Below are 20408 nucleotides of genomic sequence, written 5' to 3'. Positions count from 1 at the left end.
TACAGAGATACAGACACATTACAGACACATTACAGAGATACAGACACATTACATAGACACAGACACATTACAGAGATACAGACATGTTACAGAGATACAGGCACATTACAGAGATACAGACACATTACAGAGATACAGACACATTACAGAGATACAGACACATTACAGAGACACAGACACATTACAGCGATACAGACACATTACAGAAATACAGACACATTACAGAGATACAGACACATTACAGAGATACAGACATTACAGAGATACAGACACATTACAGAGGTACAGACACATTACAGAGATACAGACACATTACAGACACATTATAGACACATTACAGAGATACAGACACATTACAGAGATACAGACACATTACAGAGATACAGACACATTACAGAGGTACAGACACATTACAGAGATACAGACACATTACAGACACATTATAGACACATTACAGAGATACAGGCACATTACAGAGATACAGACACATTACAGAGATACAGACACATTACAGAGATACAGACACATTACAGAGATACAGACACATTACAGACACATTACAGAGATACAGACACATTACATAGACACAGACACATTACAGAGATACAGACATGTTACAGAGATACAGACACATTACAGAGATACAGACACATTACAGAGATACAGACACATTACAGAGATACAGACACATTACAGAGACACAGACACATTACAGCGATACAGACACATTACAGAAATACAGACACATTACAGAGATACAGACACATTACAGAGATACAGACACATTACAGAGATACAGACACATTACAGAGGTACAGACACATTACAGAGATACAGACACATTACAGACACATTATAGACACATTACAGAGATACAGACACATTACAGAGATACAGACACATTATAGACACATTACATAGACACATTACAGAGATACAGACACATTACAGAGATACAGACACATTACAGAGATACAGACACATTACAGAGATACAGACACATTACAGAGATACAGACACATTACAGAGATACAGACACATTACAGAGATACAGACACATTACAGACACATTATAGACACATTACATATATACAGACACATTACAGAGATACAGACACATTACAGAGATACAGACACATTACAGAGATACAGACACATTACAGAGATACAGACACATTACAGAGATACAGACACATTACAGACACATTACAGAGATACAGACACATTACAGAGATACAGACACATTACAGACACATTATAGACACATTACATAGACACATTACAGAGATACAGACACATTACAGAGATACAGACACATTACAGAGATACAGACACATTACATAGATACAGACACATTACATAGATACAGACACATTACTGAGATACAGACACATTACATAGATACAGACACATTACAGACACATTACAGACACATTACATACACATTACAGAGATACAGACACATTACATAGATACAGACACATTACATAGATACAGACACATTACAGAGATACAGACACATTACAGAGATACAGACACATTACAGAGATACAGACACATTACATAGATACAGACACATTACAGAGATACAGACACATTACAGACACATTACAGAGATACAGACACATTACATAGATACAGACACATTACATAGATACAGACACATTACAGAGATACAGGCACATTACAGACACATTACAGAGATACAGACACATTACAGACACATTACAGAGATACAGACACATTACAGACACATTACAGAGATACAGACACATTACAGAGATACAGACACATTACAGACACATTACAGAGATACAGACACATTACAGAGATACAGACACATTACAGAGATACAGACACATTACAGACACATTACAGAGATACAGACACATTACATAGATACAGACACATTACAGAGATACAGACACATTACAGACACATTATAGACACATTACATAGACACATTACAGAGATACAGACACATTACAGAGATACAGACACATTACATAGATACAGACACATTACATAGATACAGACACATTACAGAGATACAGACACATTACATAGATAGAGACACATTACAGAGATACAGACACATTACAGACACATTACATAGATACAGACACATTACAGACACATTACAGACACATCACATAGATACAGACACATTACATAGATACAGACACATTACAGACACATTACAGAGATACAGACACATTACAGACACATTACATAGATACAGACACATTACAGAGACACAGACACATTACAGAGATACAGACACATTACAGAGATACAGACACATTACAGAGATACAGACACATTACAGACACATTACAGACACATTACAGAGATACAGACACATTACAGACACATTACATAGATACAGACACATTACAGAGATACAGACACATTACAGACACATTACAGAGATACAGACACATTACATAGATACAGACACATTACAGAGATACAGACACATTACAGAGATACAGACACATTACAGAGATACAGACACATTACAGAGATACAGACACATTACATAGATACAGACACATTACAGACACATTACATAGATACAGACACATTTCAGAGATACAGACGCATTACATAGATACAGACACATTACATAGATACAGACACATTACATAGATACAGACACATTACAGACACATTACATAGATACAGACACATTGCATAGATACAGACACATTACAGAGATACAGACACATTACAGACACATTACATAGATACAGACACATTACATAGATACAGACACATTACAGAGATACAGACACATTACAGACACATTACATAGATACAGACACATTACATAGATACAGACACATTACAGAGATACAGACACATTACAGACACATTACAGAGATACAGACACATTACATAGATACAGACACATTATATAGATACAGACACATTACATAGATACAGACACATTACAGACACATTACAGACACATTACATAGATACAGACACATTACAGACACATTACAGACACATTACAGACACATTACATAGATACAGACACATTACAGGCACATTACAGACACATTACAGACACATTACAGACACATTACATAGATACAGACACATTACAGACACATTACAGACACATTACATAGATACAGACACATTACAGACACATTACAGACACATTACAGACACATTACATAGATACAGACACATTACAGGCACATTACAGACACATTACAGACACATTACAGACACATTACATAGGTACAGACACATTACAGAGGTACAGACACATTACAGACACATTACAGACACATTACAGAGATACAGACACATTGCATATATACAGACACATTACAGAGATACAGACACATAACAGACACATTACATAGATACAGACACATTACATAGATACAGACACATTACAGAGATACAGACACATTACATAGATAGAGACACATTACAGAGATACAGACACATTACAGACACATTACATAGACACAGACACATTACAGAGATACAGACACACTACAGACACATTACAGACACATTACAGAGATACAGACACATTACAGACACATTACAGACACATTACAGAGATACAGACACATTACATAGATACAGACACATTACAGAGATACAGACACATAACAGACACATTACATAGATACAGACACACTACATAGATACAGACACATGACATAGATACAGACACATTACAGATACAGACACATTACAGACACATTACAGACACATTACAGACACATCACATAGATACAGACACATTACATAGATACAGACACATTACAGACACATTACAGAGATACAGACACATTACAGACACATTACATAGATACAGACACATTACAGAGACACAGACACATTACAGAGATACAGACACATTACAGAGATACAGACACATTGCAGAGATACAGACACATTACAGACACATTACAGACACATTACATAGATACAGACACATTACAGACACATTACAGAGATACAGACACATTACATAGATACAGACACATTACAGACACATTACATAGATACAGCCACATTACAGACACATTACAGAGATACAGACACATTACAGACACATTACATAGATACAGACACATTACAGAGATACAGACACATTACATAGATACAGACACATTACAGAGATACAGACACATTACATAGATACAGACACATTACAGACACATTACAGACACATTACAGAGATACAGACACATTACATAGATACAGACACATTACAGAGATACAGACACATTACAGAGATACAGACACATTACAGACACACTACATAGATACAGACACATTACGGACACATTACAGAGATACAGACACATTACAGACACGTTACAGACACATTACAGAGATACAGACACATTACATAGATACAGACACATTACATAGATACAGACACATTACAGAGATACAGACACATTACATAGATACAGACACATTACATAGATACAGACACATTACATAGATACAGACACATTACAGAGATACAGACACATTACAAAGATACAGACACATTACAGACACATTACAGACACGTTACAGAGACACAGACACATTACAGAGATACAGACACATCACAGAGATACAGACACATTACAGACACATTACAGACACATTACAGAGATACAGACACATTACAGACACATTACAGACACATTACAGACACATTACAGAGATACAGACACATTATATAGATACAGACACATTACAGAGATACAGACACATTACAGACACATTACATAGATACAGACACATTACATAGATACAGACACATTACATAGATACAGACACATTCCAGACACATTCCAGACACATTACAGACACATTACATAGATACAGACACATTACAGACACATTACAGACACATTACAGACACATTACGGACACATTACATAGATACAGACACATTACATAGATACAGACACATTACATAGATACAGACACATTACATAGATACAGACACATTACATAGATACAGACACATTACATAGATACAGACACATTACAGAGATACAGACACATTACATAGATACAGACACATTACAGAGATACAGACACATTACATAGATACAGACACATTACATAGATACAGACACATTACAGACACATTACAGACACATTACAGAGATACAGACACATTACAGAGATACAGACACATTACATATATACAGACACATTACAGACACATTACAGAGATACAGACACATTACAGAGATACAGACACATTACATATATACAGACACATTACAGACACATTACAGAGATACAGACACATTACAGAGATACAGACACATTACATAGATACAGACACATTACATAGATACAGACACATTACATAGAGACAGACACATTACAGACACATTACAGAGATACAGACACATTACAGAGATACAGACACATTACATAGATACAGACACATTACATAGATACAGACACATTACAGAGATACAGACACATTACATAGATACAGACACATTACATAGATACAGACACATTACAGAGATACAGACACATTACAGAGATACAGACACATTACAGAGATACAGACACATTACAGAGATACAGACACATTACAGAGATACAGACACATTACAGACACATTACAGACACATTACAGAGATACAGACACATTACAGACACATTACATAGATACAGACACATTACAGACACATTACACACATTACATATATACAGACACATTACATAGATACAGACACATTACAGACACATTACATAGATACAGACACATTACAGACACATTACATAGATACAGACACATTACATAGATACAGACACATTACATAGATACAGACACATTACAGACACATTACAGACACATTACAGAGATACAGACACATTACAGACACATTACAGACACATTACAGAGATACAGACACATTACAGACACATTACATAGATACAGACACATTACAGAGATACAGACACATTACAGACACATTACAGAGATACAGACACATTACATAGATACAGACACATTACAGAGATACAGACACATTACAGAGATACAGACACATTACAGAGATACAGACACATTACAGAGATACAGACACATTACATAGATACAGACACATTACATAGGTACAGACACATTACAGACACATTACATAGATACAGACACATTACAGAGATACAGACGCATTACATAGATACAGACACATTACATAGATACAGACACATTACATAGATACAGACACATTACAGACACATTACGTAGATACAGACACATTACATAGATACAGACACATTACAGAGATACAGACACATTACAGACACATTACATAGATACAGACACATTGCATATATACAGACACATTACAGAGATACAGACACATAACAGACACATTACATAGATACAGACACATTACATAGATACAGACACATTACAGAGATACAGACACATTACATAGATACAGACACATTACAGAGATACAGACACATTACAGAGATACAGACACATTACAGAGATACAGACACATTACAGACACATTACAGACACATTACATAGATACAGACACATTACAGACACATTACATAGATACAGACACATTACAGACACATTACATAGATACAGACACATTACAGACACATTACAGAGATACAGACACATTACAGAGATACAGACACATTACATAGATACAGACACATTACAGACACATTACAGAGATACAGACACATTACATATATACAGACACATTACAGAGATACAGACACATTACAGACACATTACATAGATACAGACACATTACAGACACATTACAGAGATACAGACACATTACATATATACAGACACATTACAGAGATACAGACACATTACAGACACATTACATAGGCACAGACACATTACAGAGATACAGACACATTACAGACACATTACAGACACATTACAGAGATACAGACACATTACAGACACATTACAGACACATTACAGAGATACAGACACATTACATAGATACAGACACATTACAGAGATACAGACACATAACAGACACATTACATAGATACAGACACACTACATAGATACAGACACATGACATAGATACAGACACATTACATAGATACAGACACATTACAGACACATTACAGACACATTACAGACACATCACATAGATACAGACACATTACAGAGATACAGACACATTACAGACACATTACAGATACAGACACATTACAGACACATTACATAGATACAGACACATTACAGACACAGACACATTACAGAGATACAGACACATTACAGAGATACAGACACATTACAGAGATACAGACACATTACAGACACATTACAGACACATTACAGACGCATTACAGATGCATAACAGACACATTACATAGACACAGACACATTACATAGATACAGACACATTACAGACACATTACAGACACATTACATAGATACAGACACATTACAGACACATTACAGAGATACAGACACATTACAGACACATTACATAGATACAGACACATTACAGAGATACAGACACATTACATAGATACAGACACATTACAGAGATACAGACACATTACATAGATACAGACACATTACAGACACATTACAGAGATACAGACACATTACATAGATACAGGCACATTACAGAGATACAGACACATTACAGAGATACAGACACATTACAGACACATTACAGACACATTACATAGATACAGACACATTACGGACACATTACAGAGATACAGACACATTACAGACACGTTACAGACACATTACAGAGATACAGACACATTACATAGATACAGACACATTACATAGATACAGACCCATTACAGAGATACAGACACATTACAGAGATACAGACACATTACAGACACATTACAGACACATTACAGACACATTACATACAGACACATTACAGAGATACAGACACATTACATAGATACAGACACATTACATAGATACAGACACATTACATAGGTACAGACACATTACAGAGATACAGACACATTACAGAGATACAGACACATTACAGACACATTACAGACACATTACAGAGATACAGACACATTACAGAGATACAGACACATCACAGAGATACAGACACATTACAGACACATTACAGACACATTACAGAGATACAGACACATTACAGACACATTACAGACACATTACAGACACATTACAGAGATACAGACACATTATATAGATACAGACACATTACAGAGATACAGACACATTACAGACACATTACATAGATACAGACACATTACATAGATACAGACACATTACATAGATACAGACACATTCCAGACACATTACAGACACATTACAGACACATTACATAGATACAGACACATTGCAGACACATTACAGACACATTACAGACACATTACGGACACATTATATAGATACAGACACATTACATAGATACAGACACATTACATAGATACAGACACATTACATAGATACAGACACATTACATAGATACAGACACATTACATAGATACAGACACATTACAGAGATACAGACACATTACAGAGATACAGACACATTACAGAGATACAGACACATTACAGAGACACAGACACATTACATAGATACAGACACATTACATAGATACAGACACATTACATAGATAGAGAGGAAAACATGCTCCAGATGAGTTTGAGGGGGGAGTTTAAGTACAGTTCTTACAAGCTGGTTTGGCTGATATTTGTGTCTGCTTGTGAACCATGATGTGCAAGATAATCAAAGAGACACTGGACTAGTGCACTTGCCAGAGTCTTTAGGGGGTCTATTGGTTTCCATCCAATTGGCGACAGATTTTCACGTGAATATTCTAAAATCTTCCAAAAAGAATATGCCATTTCAGAGTTTCCTTTCAGAAAATGTGGAGGCGGACAACATGACAGCGAAGATTTTAAATTACCGAACATTTGAAAAATGTACATCCATATGCATTCAGATCCACCCTGGGGCAGCCAGCGCCATCAATAAACAAGGGACGTTGCCCAAATGAGCCACATTTACGTGTCCTTAAAAACAGCCTATAACAAATGACAAAAACACACTATTGCTTGTGTTTCAATGTGTAGCATGAGCAGAACTTTATAGCCTATTTTTCAATTTTGTTTTTGGTTACTTTCCTAAAACAATAATTGTCCACCTCACGGTTCAGCTGTCAGGGGCATTGCATGCATAGGCCTATAGGGTTAGGTGTCCACTGTATGATATGAATATTTTAATAAATAAATATATAAAGGAAGAGAAGTTTAGGCCTAACCCCAGACAGAAGGAGAGAGAGAGATGCTGGTGACATGCTACGACACACCACGCATTTCTTTATGTCAGATTGGCTACTCTGTCTGCTATACAGACATAGATGTACAGAAAGAGGGTAATTGGTTAATTTTCTATCAGAAATATTTTTCTAAAGATAGCCATTATATTGTTAGATTATAGGAGAATCTCTGGTAGACCTGAAACTGTCTTCCTGACCTCAAATTCAACTGTTGGAGTCAGTTGGCGGGCCAGGGCTAACTGCCTTCATATCATAGGCCTGCAGTAGCTAAAGCTTAATAATAGCCACACCCTACCAAACCTTCACAAACTATTCTAAACTTTATTAGGGTAATATCAAAATATTGACATTCCATTAACCTTACAATAACCTGATCCAAGCCATTGTTTTTAGGGAAATTATGAGCAGAAGAGCGAATAAACTAGGGAAAAACACACTAGCCCCCCTGTGCACCCCCAAAAATCACACAACCCTCCCCCATTTTGGACCACCCCTCACAGTAAATTATGATCTGTCCCTAAATATAAACTAAATCAGAAAGCCATGCATGAATTTGAACAGTGGAGACCACAGACCAGCATGTCAAAGTTATTGAAATGTATTCTATCACATTTCGGTTTGTGACTGTAGCCTTTTCTGACTAGGCTAGTGTACACAATATGATTATGTGATATGGTATGCTACCTTTGTTTTTTAAATCACGAATAAACATCGAATTGTTGTAAACTCCAATTTAAACATAAATTATTGATTGCTCTTTACGGCACGTCAGGAAGATGCTCTGCACAGTTGGATTGATCGATTGATTGATTTGTCTGTCAGTTAAAAAAATATATACATATATATTGGGTCTGGGACTTATTGGGTCTGGGACTTATTTCCATTGTGGTCCCTATTTATTTATTTTTTTAACATATATACGCTTACAATTACATAGATATAGACACGTTACAGAGATAGAGACGAAGAAAATGCTCAAACTCCAGATAAGTACTTTAACTACAATTCTTAAAAGCTTCATTGGCTGATAGCTTTCTTTTCTTTGTAGATGTTTGGGGCTTCTGGTAAACCATGATGTGCAGGCATAATCAACGAGACGCTGGACTACCTGAGTCTTTAGGCGACAGATTTTCATGTGAATATTCTAAACTCTTCCATCTTTTCTGAGTAGGCTAGTGTACAAAATCTGATTATGTGATTAGGCTACCTTGGTTATTTTTGTTATCCTGAATAAACATCTAATTGTTGTAAACTCCTATTTAAACATACGTTATTGATTGATTGCCTTTGACGGCACTTCAGGAAGATGCTCTTACCTTCAATCACGCGAAAGTCGTCAGATGGGTTGTACAAAAACAGGTAAGAAAAGTCCAACTCCTCTTGACTGTTATCTTGACCAAGATCTTCCACAAGCTCCAAAGAATGTTGGTCATTGTCTTTGTAGATGGAAGTCATCTTAAGCACGTAAATTATTTATCAAAATGAAAAGAGAGACAAAACAACAGCTGATGTTAGGCTATACTTTAGGCTTTTCACAACGATTCTGTATTAACTTCAGGCAATTGCAACAACGGAAGTCTAATGGTTCAAATGAAATATGACAGCCACATAAAAAGAAATCAGGCTGTCGATATTGCTTCCTGTTTCTATTCTGTTGCATTGCCTAGTTGAGGCGGGTGATTCTGTGGTGATGATGTAACTGTGTCTGTCGGGTAATTTTGTATCAAATGTTTTGAGGCTGCAAATGTAGATGATATATTTGGATTGTTGCTCAATAAAGTAACAGAGACAGGAAACAGAAATGAGAACAAAAACAGAAAATGCCACTGCATTTTGTTTTTAAGGTGCAACAAAGCCATACTTCACTATTATAAGGCTAACGAGTGGCGCAGCGGTCTAAGGCACTGCATCTAGGGCGTCACTACAGTTAAATAGTTAATTAAATAAAGGTTAGTTAAATAAAGGTTAGTTAAATAAAGGTTAAAAAAATTAAATACAGACACCCTGGTTCGATTCCAGGATGTATCACAACCGGTCGTGAATGGGAGTCCCATAGGGCTGCGCACAATCTTCCCAGCGTCGTCCGGGTTTGCCATCATTGTAAATAAGAACTTGTTCTTAACGGACTTGCCTAGTAAAAATTAAGGTTACATTTATATATATACAATGTATAATTTACAAACAATGTATAATTTTGGAAGCATGTTAATTAACATAATATAGTATTAGTGACTTGGCTGATTTCTGTCACAAGTGGAATGAATAGGCCACTAATCTATTGGGTGGTGCTACTGTTACACATAGCCTACCCAACAGCCAAAATGTCTTGAGTGGAATGAATAGGCCACTAATCCATTGGGTGGTGCTACTGTTACACATAGCCTACCCAACAGCCAAAATGTCTTGGGTGGAATCTGTCATTTGGGGCAAAGGATACTTTGAATGTTAAATCCAAATTGTATTATTTTGAGCCAGGGCCCGTATTCATGAAGCATCACAGAATAGGGGTGCTGATCTGGGATCAGGTCCCCGTTGCCCATCTAATCTTGTGCTAAAAAGGCAAATCTTTATGACATTTTAAGAATACCGCCCGGCACAGGCTAGCAGCCCTGTAACCAGTAGGAGGCATAATGACTCTAGTTTTGTAGATCAGCCCCCAAACTTCACTCTGAGACATTTTATGAATACGGCCCTGCATGGGTAGCAGCCCTTTAACCAGTAGGAGGCATAATGACTCTAGTTTCAGACGACATGAGAAGCTATTATCACATGACAAGATACCCTGACAGGGATCATCAGATGACAAACACACACACACGCATGCATGCATGCATGCACGCGCGCGCACACGCACACACACACACACACACACACACACACACACACACACACACACACACACACACACACACACACACACACACATACACACACACCAGGATCCACCAGAGTGTAGATTCATGTCTTCACCTGGACCCACCACAGAGTAGATTCATGTCTTCACCAGGACCCACCACAGTGTATACTAGATTCATGTCTTCACCAGGACCCACCACAGTGTATACTAGATTCATGTCTTCACCAGGACCCACCACAGTGTAGATTCATGTTTTCACCAGGACCCACCACAGTATAGATTCATGTTTTCACCAGGACCCACCACAGTATAGATTCATGTCTTCACCAGGACCCACCACAGTGTAGATTCATGTTTTCACCAGGACCCACCACAGTATAGATTCATGTTTTCACCAGGACCCACCACAGTATAGATTCATGTCTTCACCAGGACCCACCACAGTGTAGATTAATGTCTTCACCAGGACCCACCACAGTGTATACTAGATTCATGTCTTCACCAGGACCCACCACAGTGTAGATTCATGTTTTCACCAGGACCCACCACAGTATAGATTCATGTTTTCACCAGGACCCACCACAGTATAGATTCATGTCTTTTACTGGGCCCACCACAGTGTAGATTCATGTCCTCACCAGGACCCACCACAGTATAGATTCATGTTTTCACCAGGACCCACCACAGTATAGATTCATGTTTTCCCCAGGACCCACCACAGTGTAGATTCATGTCTTTTACTGGGCCCACCACAGTGTAGATTCATGTTTTCCCCAGGACCCACCACAGTGTAGATTCATGTTTTCACCAGCACCCACCACAGTGTAGATGAATGTCTTTACCAGGACCCACCAAAGTATATATTCATGTCTTTTACTGGGCCCACCACAGTGTAGATTCATGTCCTCACCAGGACTCACCACAGTGTAGATTCATGTTTTCACCAGGACCCACTACAGTGTAGATTGCACAAAAACTGACCCATTTGTCATGCCATTAACCTTACAATAACCGGATCCTATCAAGGTGACCAATTAAGATGTCAAAACTCAAATATGCCACCCTGGGTTTGTTTTGCAGGTATGTGTCATCCATGGTCGCTGCGGAATAACAAGTTTATGGCTACAAAGTCTAAATAATAATACAGTACACAAAATAGGTTCAAGAGACAGTGTCCTTGCTGCCGTGATTACGCAGCGAGCAGTTAACCATCAGCGATGATTACACATCAATGTGTAATACCTATAGGAGGTCAGTCACTCCATGGCCCCACTGCCCCCTGGGAGGGTAGCCAGCTACACGGGCGGCCAGTTGGACATGGGATGGTCATTTGAGCCTCTTCTGTAAACTCAGAGATCAACCCTGCTATAAATCAAATCATATTGTATTGGTCACATACGCATATTTAGCAGATGTTATTTAGCAGGCTGTAGCGAAATGCTTGTGTTCCTGGCTCCAACAGTTCTGTAGTATCCAACAATTGACAGAAATACACACAAATCTAAAAGGAAAATAATGAAATTAAGAAATATATAAAGCAATGACAAAAATACAGTAGAATAGAATACAGTATATATGTCACGTTCTGACCATCGTTCGTATGTGTTTTCCTTGTTTTAGTGTTGGACAGGATGTGAGCTGGGTGGGCATTCTATGTTGGATGTCTTGTTTGTCTATTTCTATGTCTGGCCTGATATGGTTCTCAATCAGAGGCAGGTGTTAGTCATTGTCTCTGATTGGGAACCATATTTAGGTAGCCTGGGTTTCACAGTGTGTTTATGGGTGATTGTTCCTGTCTTTGTGTTTGCACCAGATAGGGCTGTTTTGAGTTCTCACATTTCATTGTTTTGTAGTTTATTCATGTATAGTTTTCCTTTATTAAACAAACATGAATCATCATCACGCCGCATTTTGGTCCGCCTCTCCTTCAACTAAGGAAAACCCTTACAATATACAGTTGAAGTCAGAAGTTTACATACACCTTAGCCAAATATAGTTAAACTCAGTTTTTCACAATTTCTGACATTTAATCCCAGTAAAAATTCCCTGTGGTCAGTTAAGATCACCACCTTATTTTAAGAATGTGAAATGTCAGAATAATAGTAGAGAGAATGATTTATTTCAGCTTAAAACTATTTAATCACATTCCCAGTTTGTCAGAAGTTTACATACACTCAATTAGTATTTGGTAGATGCTAGATGAGTAAAGCAGTATGTAAACATTATTAAAGTGACTAGTATTCAAGTATTATAGTGGTAGGTGATTCCAATTCTATGTGTATAGCACAGCAGCCTCTAAGGTGCAGGATTGCGTAACGTCGGCTAGTGATGGCTATTTAACAGGCTGATGGCCTTGAGATAGAAGCTGTTTTTCAGTCTCTCGGTCCCGGCTTTGATGCACCTGTACTGACCTCGCCTTCTGGATGATAGCGGGGTGAACAGACAGTGGCTCGGGTGGTTGTTGTACTTTATCTTTTTGGCCTTCCTGTGACATCGGCTGCTGTAGGTGTCATGGAGGGCAGGTAGTTTGTTCCCGGTTATGCATTGGGAAGACCGCACCACTCTCTGGAGAGCCCTGCGATTGCGGGCGGTGTTGTTGCCGTACCAGGCGGTGATACAGCCCAACAGCATGTTTTCAATTGTTCATCTGTAAATGTTTGTGAGGGTTTTAGGGGCCAAGCCAAATTATTCAGCCTCCTGAGGTTGAAGTGGCACTGTTGCACCTTCTTCACCAGACTGTCTGTCTGGGTGGACCATTTCAGATCGTCAGTGATGTGTATGTCGAGGAACTTGAAGCTTTTCACCTTCTCCGCTGCGGTCCTGTTGATGTGGATAGGGGCATGCTCCCTCTGCTGTTTCCTGAAGTCCATGATCAGCTCCTTTGTTTTGTTGACGTTGAGTAAGAGGCACCCTGTAGTCACCCTGTAGTCACTGTCGTCATTGTTGGTAATTAGGCCTACTACTGTTGTGTCGTCTGCAAACTTGATGATTGAGTTGGAGGCGTGCATGGCCACGCAGTCATGAGTGAACAGGGAGCACAGGAGGGGGCTGAGCACGCACCCTTGTGGGGCCTCTGTGTTTAGAATCAGCAAAGTGGGGGTGTTGCTTCCTACCTTCACCACCTGGGGGCGGCCCCTCAGGAAGTCCAGGACCCAGTTGCACAGGGCGGGGTTCAGACCCAGGGCCCCAAGCTTAATGATGAGTTTGGAGGGTACTATGGTGTTGAATGCTGAGCTATAGTCAATGAACAGCATTCTTACATAGGTATTCCTCTTGTCCAGATGTGACTGGGCAGTGTGCAGTGTAATGGCGATTGCATCGTCTGTGGATCTGTTGGGGTAGTAAGCAAATTGAAGTGGGTCTAGGGTGGCAGGTAAGGTGGAGGTGATATGATCCTCCTTAACTAACCTCTCAAAGCACTTCATAATGACAGAAGTGAGTGTTACGGGGTGATAGTCATTTAGTTCAGGTACCTTTGCTTTCTTGGGTACAGGAACTATGGTGGACATTTTGAAGCAAGTGGGGACAGTAGACTGGGATAGGGAGAGTTTGAATTTGCCGTCTGGGCCGGCAGCCTTGCGAGGGTTATACTCATTTATCTTGTTCACGTCCTGCTCCCATCCACCTCTTACTGACCAATCAGATTGCTGCTACTTAAATCCACAAGATTATAGTATATAAATGAAAACATTTGTTTATCCGTGGACAGTATAATAACAAACTGAGAATTATCGAATACTGTATTTTTGATTTATTCCACATGGCAATGAGAAAGATATTACAGACGGAATTAAATTGTGTAATATTAAAGGGATAGTTCACCCAATGGAGCCATTACAATAAAACCAATTAACAAGCTTTCAGTAAGATTTTATTATTATAATCAGTCATCTTCACGATTTTTCACTTGTCAAAATTTTTAAGCTAGTTTGACCCATATGGTCTATATACGCAGCAGCTAGCCTAGCGGTTAAGTGCGTTGGGCCAGTAACCAAAAGAGCATTGGTTCAAATCCCCGAGCCAACTAGGTGAATAATTGGCCAATGTGCCCTTAAGCAAGGCATTTAACCCTAATTGTTTCTGGATAAGAGCGTCTGCTAAGATATGGTTTGACAAATTGTCAATGCAAGTAAATTAACTTCTTGTAGCTTAGCTCAAATCACATTTGTTGAAGAGTTGTTCTGAATTCAAAATCACTCGAATACATTTATGTGGTAGGTATGACTTCATCGACTGGTAGAGACGAAATCCCATGAACCATCTGAACACACCATTAGCCTAGTTAACTATCCTTAGCCTAGATCAGAGGGTCTCAAACTACCGGCCTGCGGTCCCAATGCTTGTTTTATTAAATGAGACAGTATTTTCCAAAGTTAACCCTGTTCTGGTTTGATATTTGATAACTAGTGATAGTCTAGCTAGTTAGCAATTGACACAAATGACGCATAACAACACTTTCCTATTGGGGAACACAGAGGATGACTACACTCTTAGAAAAAAAGGTGCTATGTAGAACCTGATAACATGGGTCTTTGGCTGGCCCAATAGGGTAACCCTTTGAAGAACCCTTTTCGGTTCCAGGTAGAACCCTTTTGGATCCAGGTAGAACCTTTTGAGTTCCATGTAGAACCCTTTACACAGAGGGGTCTACATGTAATGCAAATGTGTTCTACTTGGAAGCAAAAACGGTTCTCCTATATGACAGGGATCTTCAACTAAACTCAGCAAAAAAATAAATATCACTTTTTCAGGACCCTGTCTTTTAAAGATCATTCGTAAAAATACAAATAACTTCACAGATCTTCATTGTAAAGGGTTTAAACACTGTTTCCCATGCTTGTTCAATGAACCATTAACAATTAATGAACATGCACCTGTGGAGCGGTCGTTAAGACACTAACAGCTTACAGATGGTAGGCAATTAAGGTCACAGTTATGAAAAGTTAGGACACTAAAGAGGCCTTCCTACTGACTCTGAAAAACACCCCGGGTCCCTGCTCATTTGCGTGAACGTGCCTTAGGCATGCTGCAAGGAGGCATGAGGACTGCAGATGTGGCCAGGGCAATACATTACATTGTCCGTACTGTGAGAAGCCTAAGACAGCGCTACAGGGAGACAGGACAGACAGCTGATCATCCTCGCAGTGGCAGACCACATGTAACAACACCTGCACAGTTTCGGTACATCCAAACATCACACCTGCGAGACAGGTACAGGATGGCAACAACAACTGCCTGAGTTACACCAGGAACTTATAATCCGTCCATCAGTGCTCAGACTGTCTGTAATGGGCTGAGAGAGGCTGGACTGAGGGCTTGTAGGCCTGTTGTAAAGGCAGGTCCTCACCAGACATCTCCGGCAACAATGTCACCTATGGGCACAAACTCACTGTCGCTGGACCAGACAGAACTGGCCAAAAGCGCTCTTCACTGACGAGTCGCGGTTTTGTCTCACCCGGGCTGATGGTCGGATTCGCGTTTATCGTCAAAGGAATGAGCATTACACCGAGGCCTGTACTCTGGAGCGGGATCGATTTGGAGGTGGAGGGTCTGTCACGGTCTGGGGCGGTGTGTCACAGTGTCACCGGACTGAGCTTGTTGTCATTGCAGGCAATCTCAAAGAGGGTGCGTTACAGGGGAGACATCCTCCTCCCTCATGTGGTACCCTTCCTGCAGGCTCATCCTGACATGACCTTCAAGCATGACAATGCCTCCAGCCATACTGCTCATTCTGTGTGTGATTTCCTGCAAGACAGGAATGTCAGTATTCTGCCATGGCCAGCGCCGAGCCCGGATCCCAATCCCATTGAGCACGTCTGGGACCTGTTGGATCGGAGGGTGAGGGCTAGGGCCATTCCCCCCAGAAATGTCTGTAAACATGCAGGTGCCTTGGTGGAAGAGTAGGGTAACATCTCACAGCAAGAACGGCCAAATCTGGTGCAGTCCATGAGGAGGAGATGCACTGCAGTACTTAATGCAGATGGTGGCCACACCAGAAACTGACTGTTACTTTTGATTTTGACCCCCCCTTTGTTCAGGAACACATTATTCCATTTCTCTTAGTCACATGTCTATGTTCAGTTTATATCTCAGTTGTTGAATCTTGTTATGTTCATACAAATATTTACATATGTTTAGTTTGCTGAAAAGAAACACAGTTGACAGTGAGAGTTTGGATTCAGCCGCAGGACAATTTTTTCTTGAGCGGATGGTCATAATTTGCACACTGCAAATTGACCGCACTAAGCCCAAACATAAATAATATTTGACTAAAACATAATCATCAAAACCTTGCTTACATTTATATACGATCACATAAATCTCTTTATTATGCGTGAGAATACTTTGGAGCAGATTTTCAGAATTAAAATAACTTGCTGTCTTTTTTTTTTTTTTTGCTCAGAAAACTTAGGGGACATATTCGTTGTGCGTGATGCCGATGGGGAACCTTGTCCTATGGGCACAGCCAAAGAACCCTTTTGGAACACTCTTTTCAAAGGGTGTACTCCTGCTCTGGATCTAGAATACATCTGGCACCACCTCACCCTCCCTTATCTGATTGCTCCTGAACTAGGGGCACTGTGCTGGCGCCCACCCAGCCACACACTCATCACCGTCACACACAGGACCTAATAACAAAGTAGTGTCTCCATTACCCCCCTCCCCAAACTCAAATGCGTGTGTAGAGTTTAGCAGAGTTGGCCTGTCAGAGGTAGCCTATAAAACAAACAACTAGGTCACGGCTAGCTAGTGTCAATAAAAAAGCATGAAATCGCATTTTGATCTGATCAACAGAATGACCTGAGGGCTTGCTATGTCAACACAGCCTTGGCATCACCTATTCTCTGGCACCAAAGTCAGACAGATGTTGTAACCAACCTGTGCTGTGAGTGGTCACAGAGGAGATTGTAAAAGGAGATTGCAGACACACAGGGAGAATTAAAGAAAAACAGGTGTGTGTTTATGCTAACAAAGTAGCCACCCTTTGCCTTGATGACAGCTTTGCACACTCTTGGCATTCTCTCAACCAGCTTCACCTGGAATGCTTTCCAATAGTCTTGAAGGAGTTCCCACATAGTCTGAGCACTTGTTGGCTGCTTTTCCTTCGCTCTGTGGTGCAACTCACCCCAAACCATCTCAATTGGGTTGAGGTCGGGTGATTGTGGGTCACCAGGTCATCTGATTTAGCACTCTGGGTCTTCCTTTCCTGTGGTGGTTCTCTTACATTTTCCAGATTGACTGACCTTCATGTCTTAAAGTAATGATGGACTGTCATTTCTCTTTGCTTATTCGAGCTGTTCTTGCCATAATATGGACTTGGTCTTTTACCAAATAGGGCCATCTTTTGTTTACCCGCCCTATCTTGTCACAACACCACAGATTGTCTGAAACGCATTAAGAAGGAAAGAAATTACACACATTAACTTTTTACATGGCACACCTGTTAATTGAAATGCATTCCAGGTGACTACCTCATGAAGCTGGTTGAAAGAATGCCAAGTGTGTGCAAAGCTTTGAAGAATTTAAAGTCTAAAATGTATTTGGAATTTCTTAACACTTTTTTGGTTACTACATGATTCCACATGTGTTATTTCATAGTTTTGATGTCTTCAGTATTATTTTACAATGTAGAAAATAGTAAAAAAATTAAGAAAAACCCTTGAATGAGTAGGTGTGTCCAAACTTTTGTCTGGTACTGTATAAGCAAACACACGTACCCGCATAAAGGGTTGGGGAGTAACTGATTACTGATTACTGATTACTCCCCAACCCTGTAATCAGTTACATGTAATCGGACTACCCCCTAAATATAACTGTAATCAGTTACATGTAATCGGACTACCCCCTAAATATAACTGTAATCAGTTACATGTAATCGGACTACCCCCTAAATATAACTGTAATCAGTTACATGTAATCGGACTACCCCCTAAATATAACTGTAATCAGTTACATGTAATCGGACTACCCCCTAAATATAACTGTAATCAGTTACATGTAATCGGACTACCCCCTAAATATAACTGTAATCAGTTACATGTAATCGGACTACCCCCTAAACATAACTGTAATCAGTTACATGTAATCGGACTACCCCCTAAATATAACTGTAATCTGTTACGAGCAACCAGCAACAACAAAAAACGTGATCACTTTTAAAGATCACTTTTAAATTCAGAAAGAATATTAATGAAAAAATACTTTGATGCCTTTCTGTTTCCTCAATGACATTCAATTCAGCATTGAAAAAAGG

General features: G+C 39.2%; 1 protein-coding gene across 5 annotated transcripts in view; it reads right to left on the bottom strand.

Moving 5' to 3' along the window:
- LOC112255046 (nuclear factor of activated T-cells, cytoplasmic 2) overlaps positions 1 to 10943 on the bottom strand; it is a 42663-nt gene extending 31720 nt beyond the window's left edge. For 4 of the 5 annotated variants that reach the window (XR_006083807.1, XM_024428096.2, XM_024428098.2 and 1 more), the window contains exon 1: positions 10614 to 10942. Coding sequence is in view for 4 of the 5 variants with exons in the window: in XM_024428096.2 (XP_024283864.1) it covers positions 10614 to 10752 (139 nt within the window). In the remaining variant the exon portion in view is untranslated. Of the gene's footprint in view, positions 1 to 10613 lie in introns of all 5 variants that reach the window. The other variant, XM_024428097.2, reaches the window with a different exon arrangement.
- Between the last annotated feature and the right edge of the window lie 9465 nt (positions 10944 to 20408).

This window comes from Oncorhynchus tshawytscha, linkage group LG07 (genome assembly GCF_018296145.1).
Source record: "Oncorhynchus tshawytscha isolate Ot180627B linkage group LG07, Otsh_v2.0, whole genome shotgun sequence".
NCBI lineage: Eukaryota > Metazoa > Chordata > Actinopteri > Salmoniformes > Salmonidae > Oncorhynchus > Oncorhynchus tshawytscha.
This window is presented reverse-complemented; position numbering and strand designations above follow the sequence as displayed.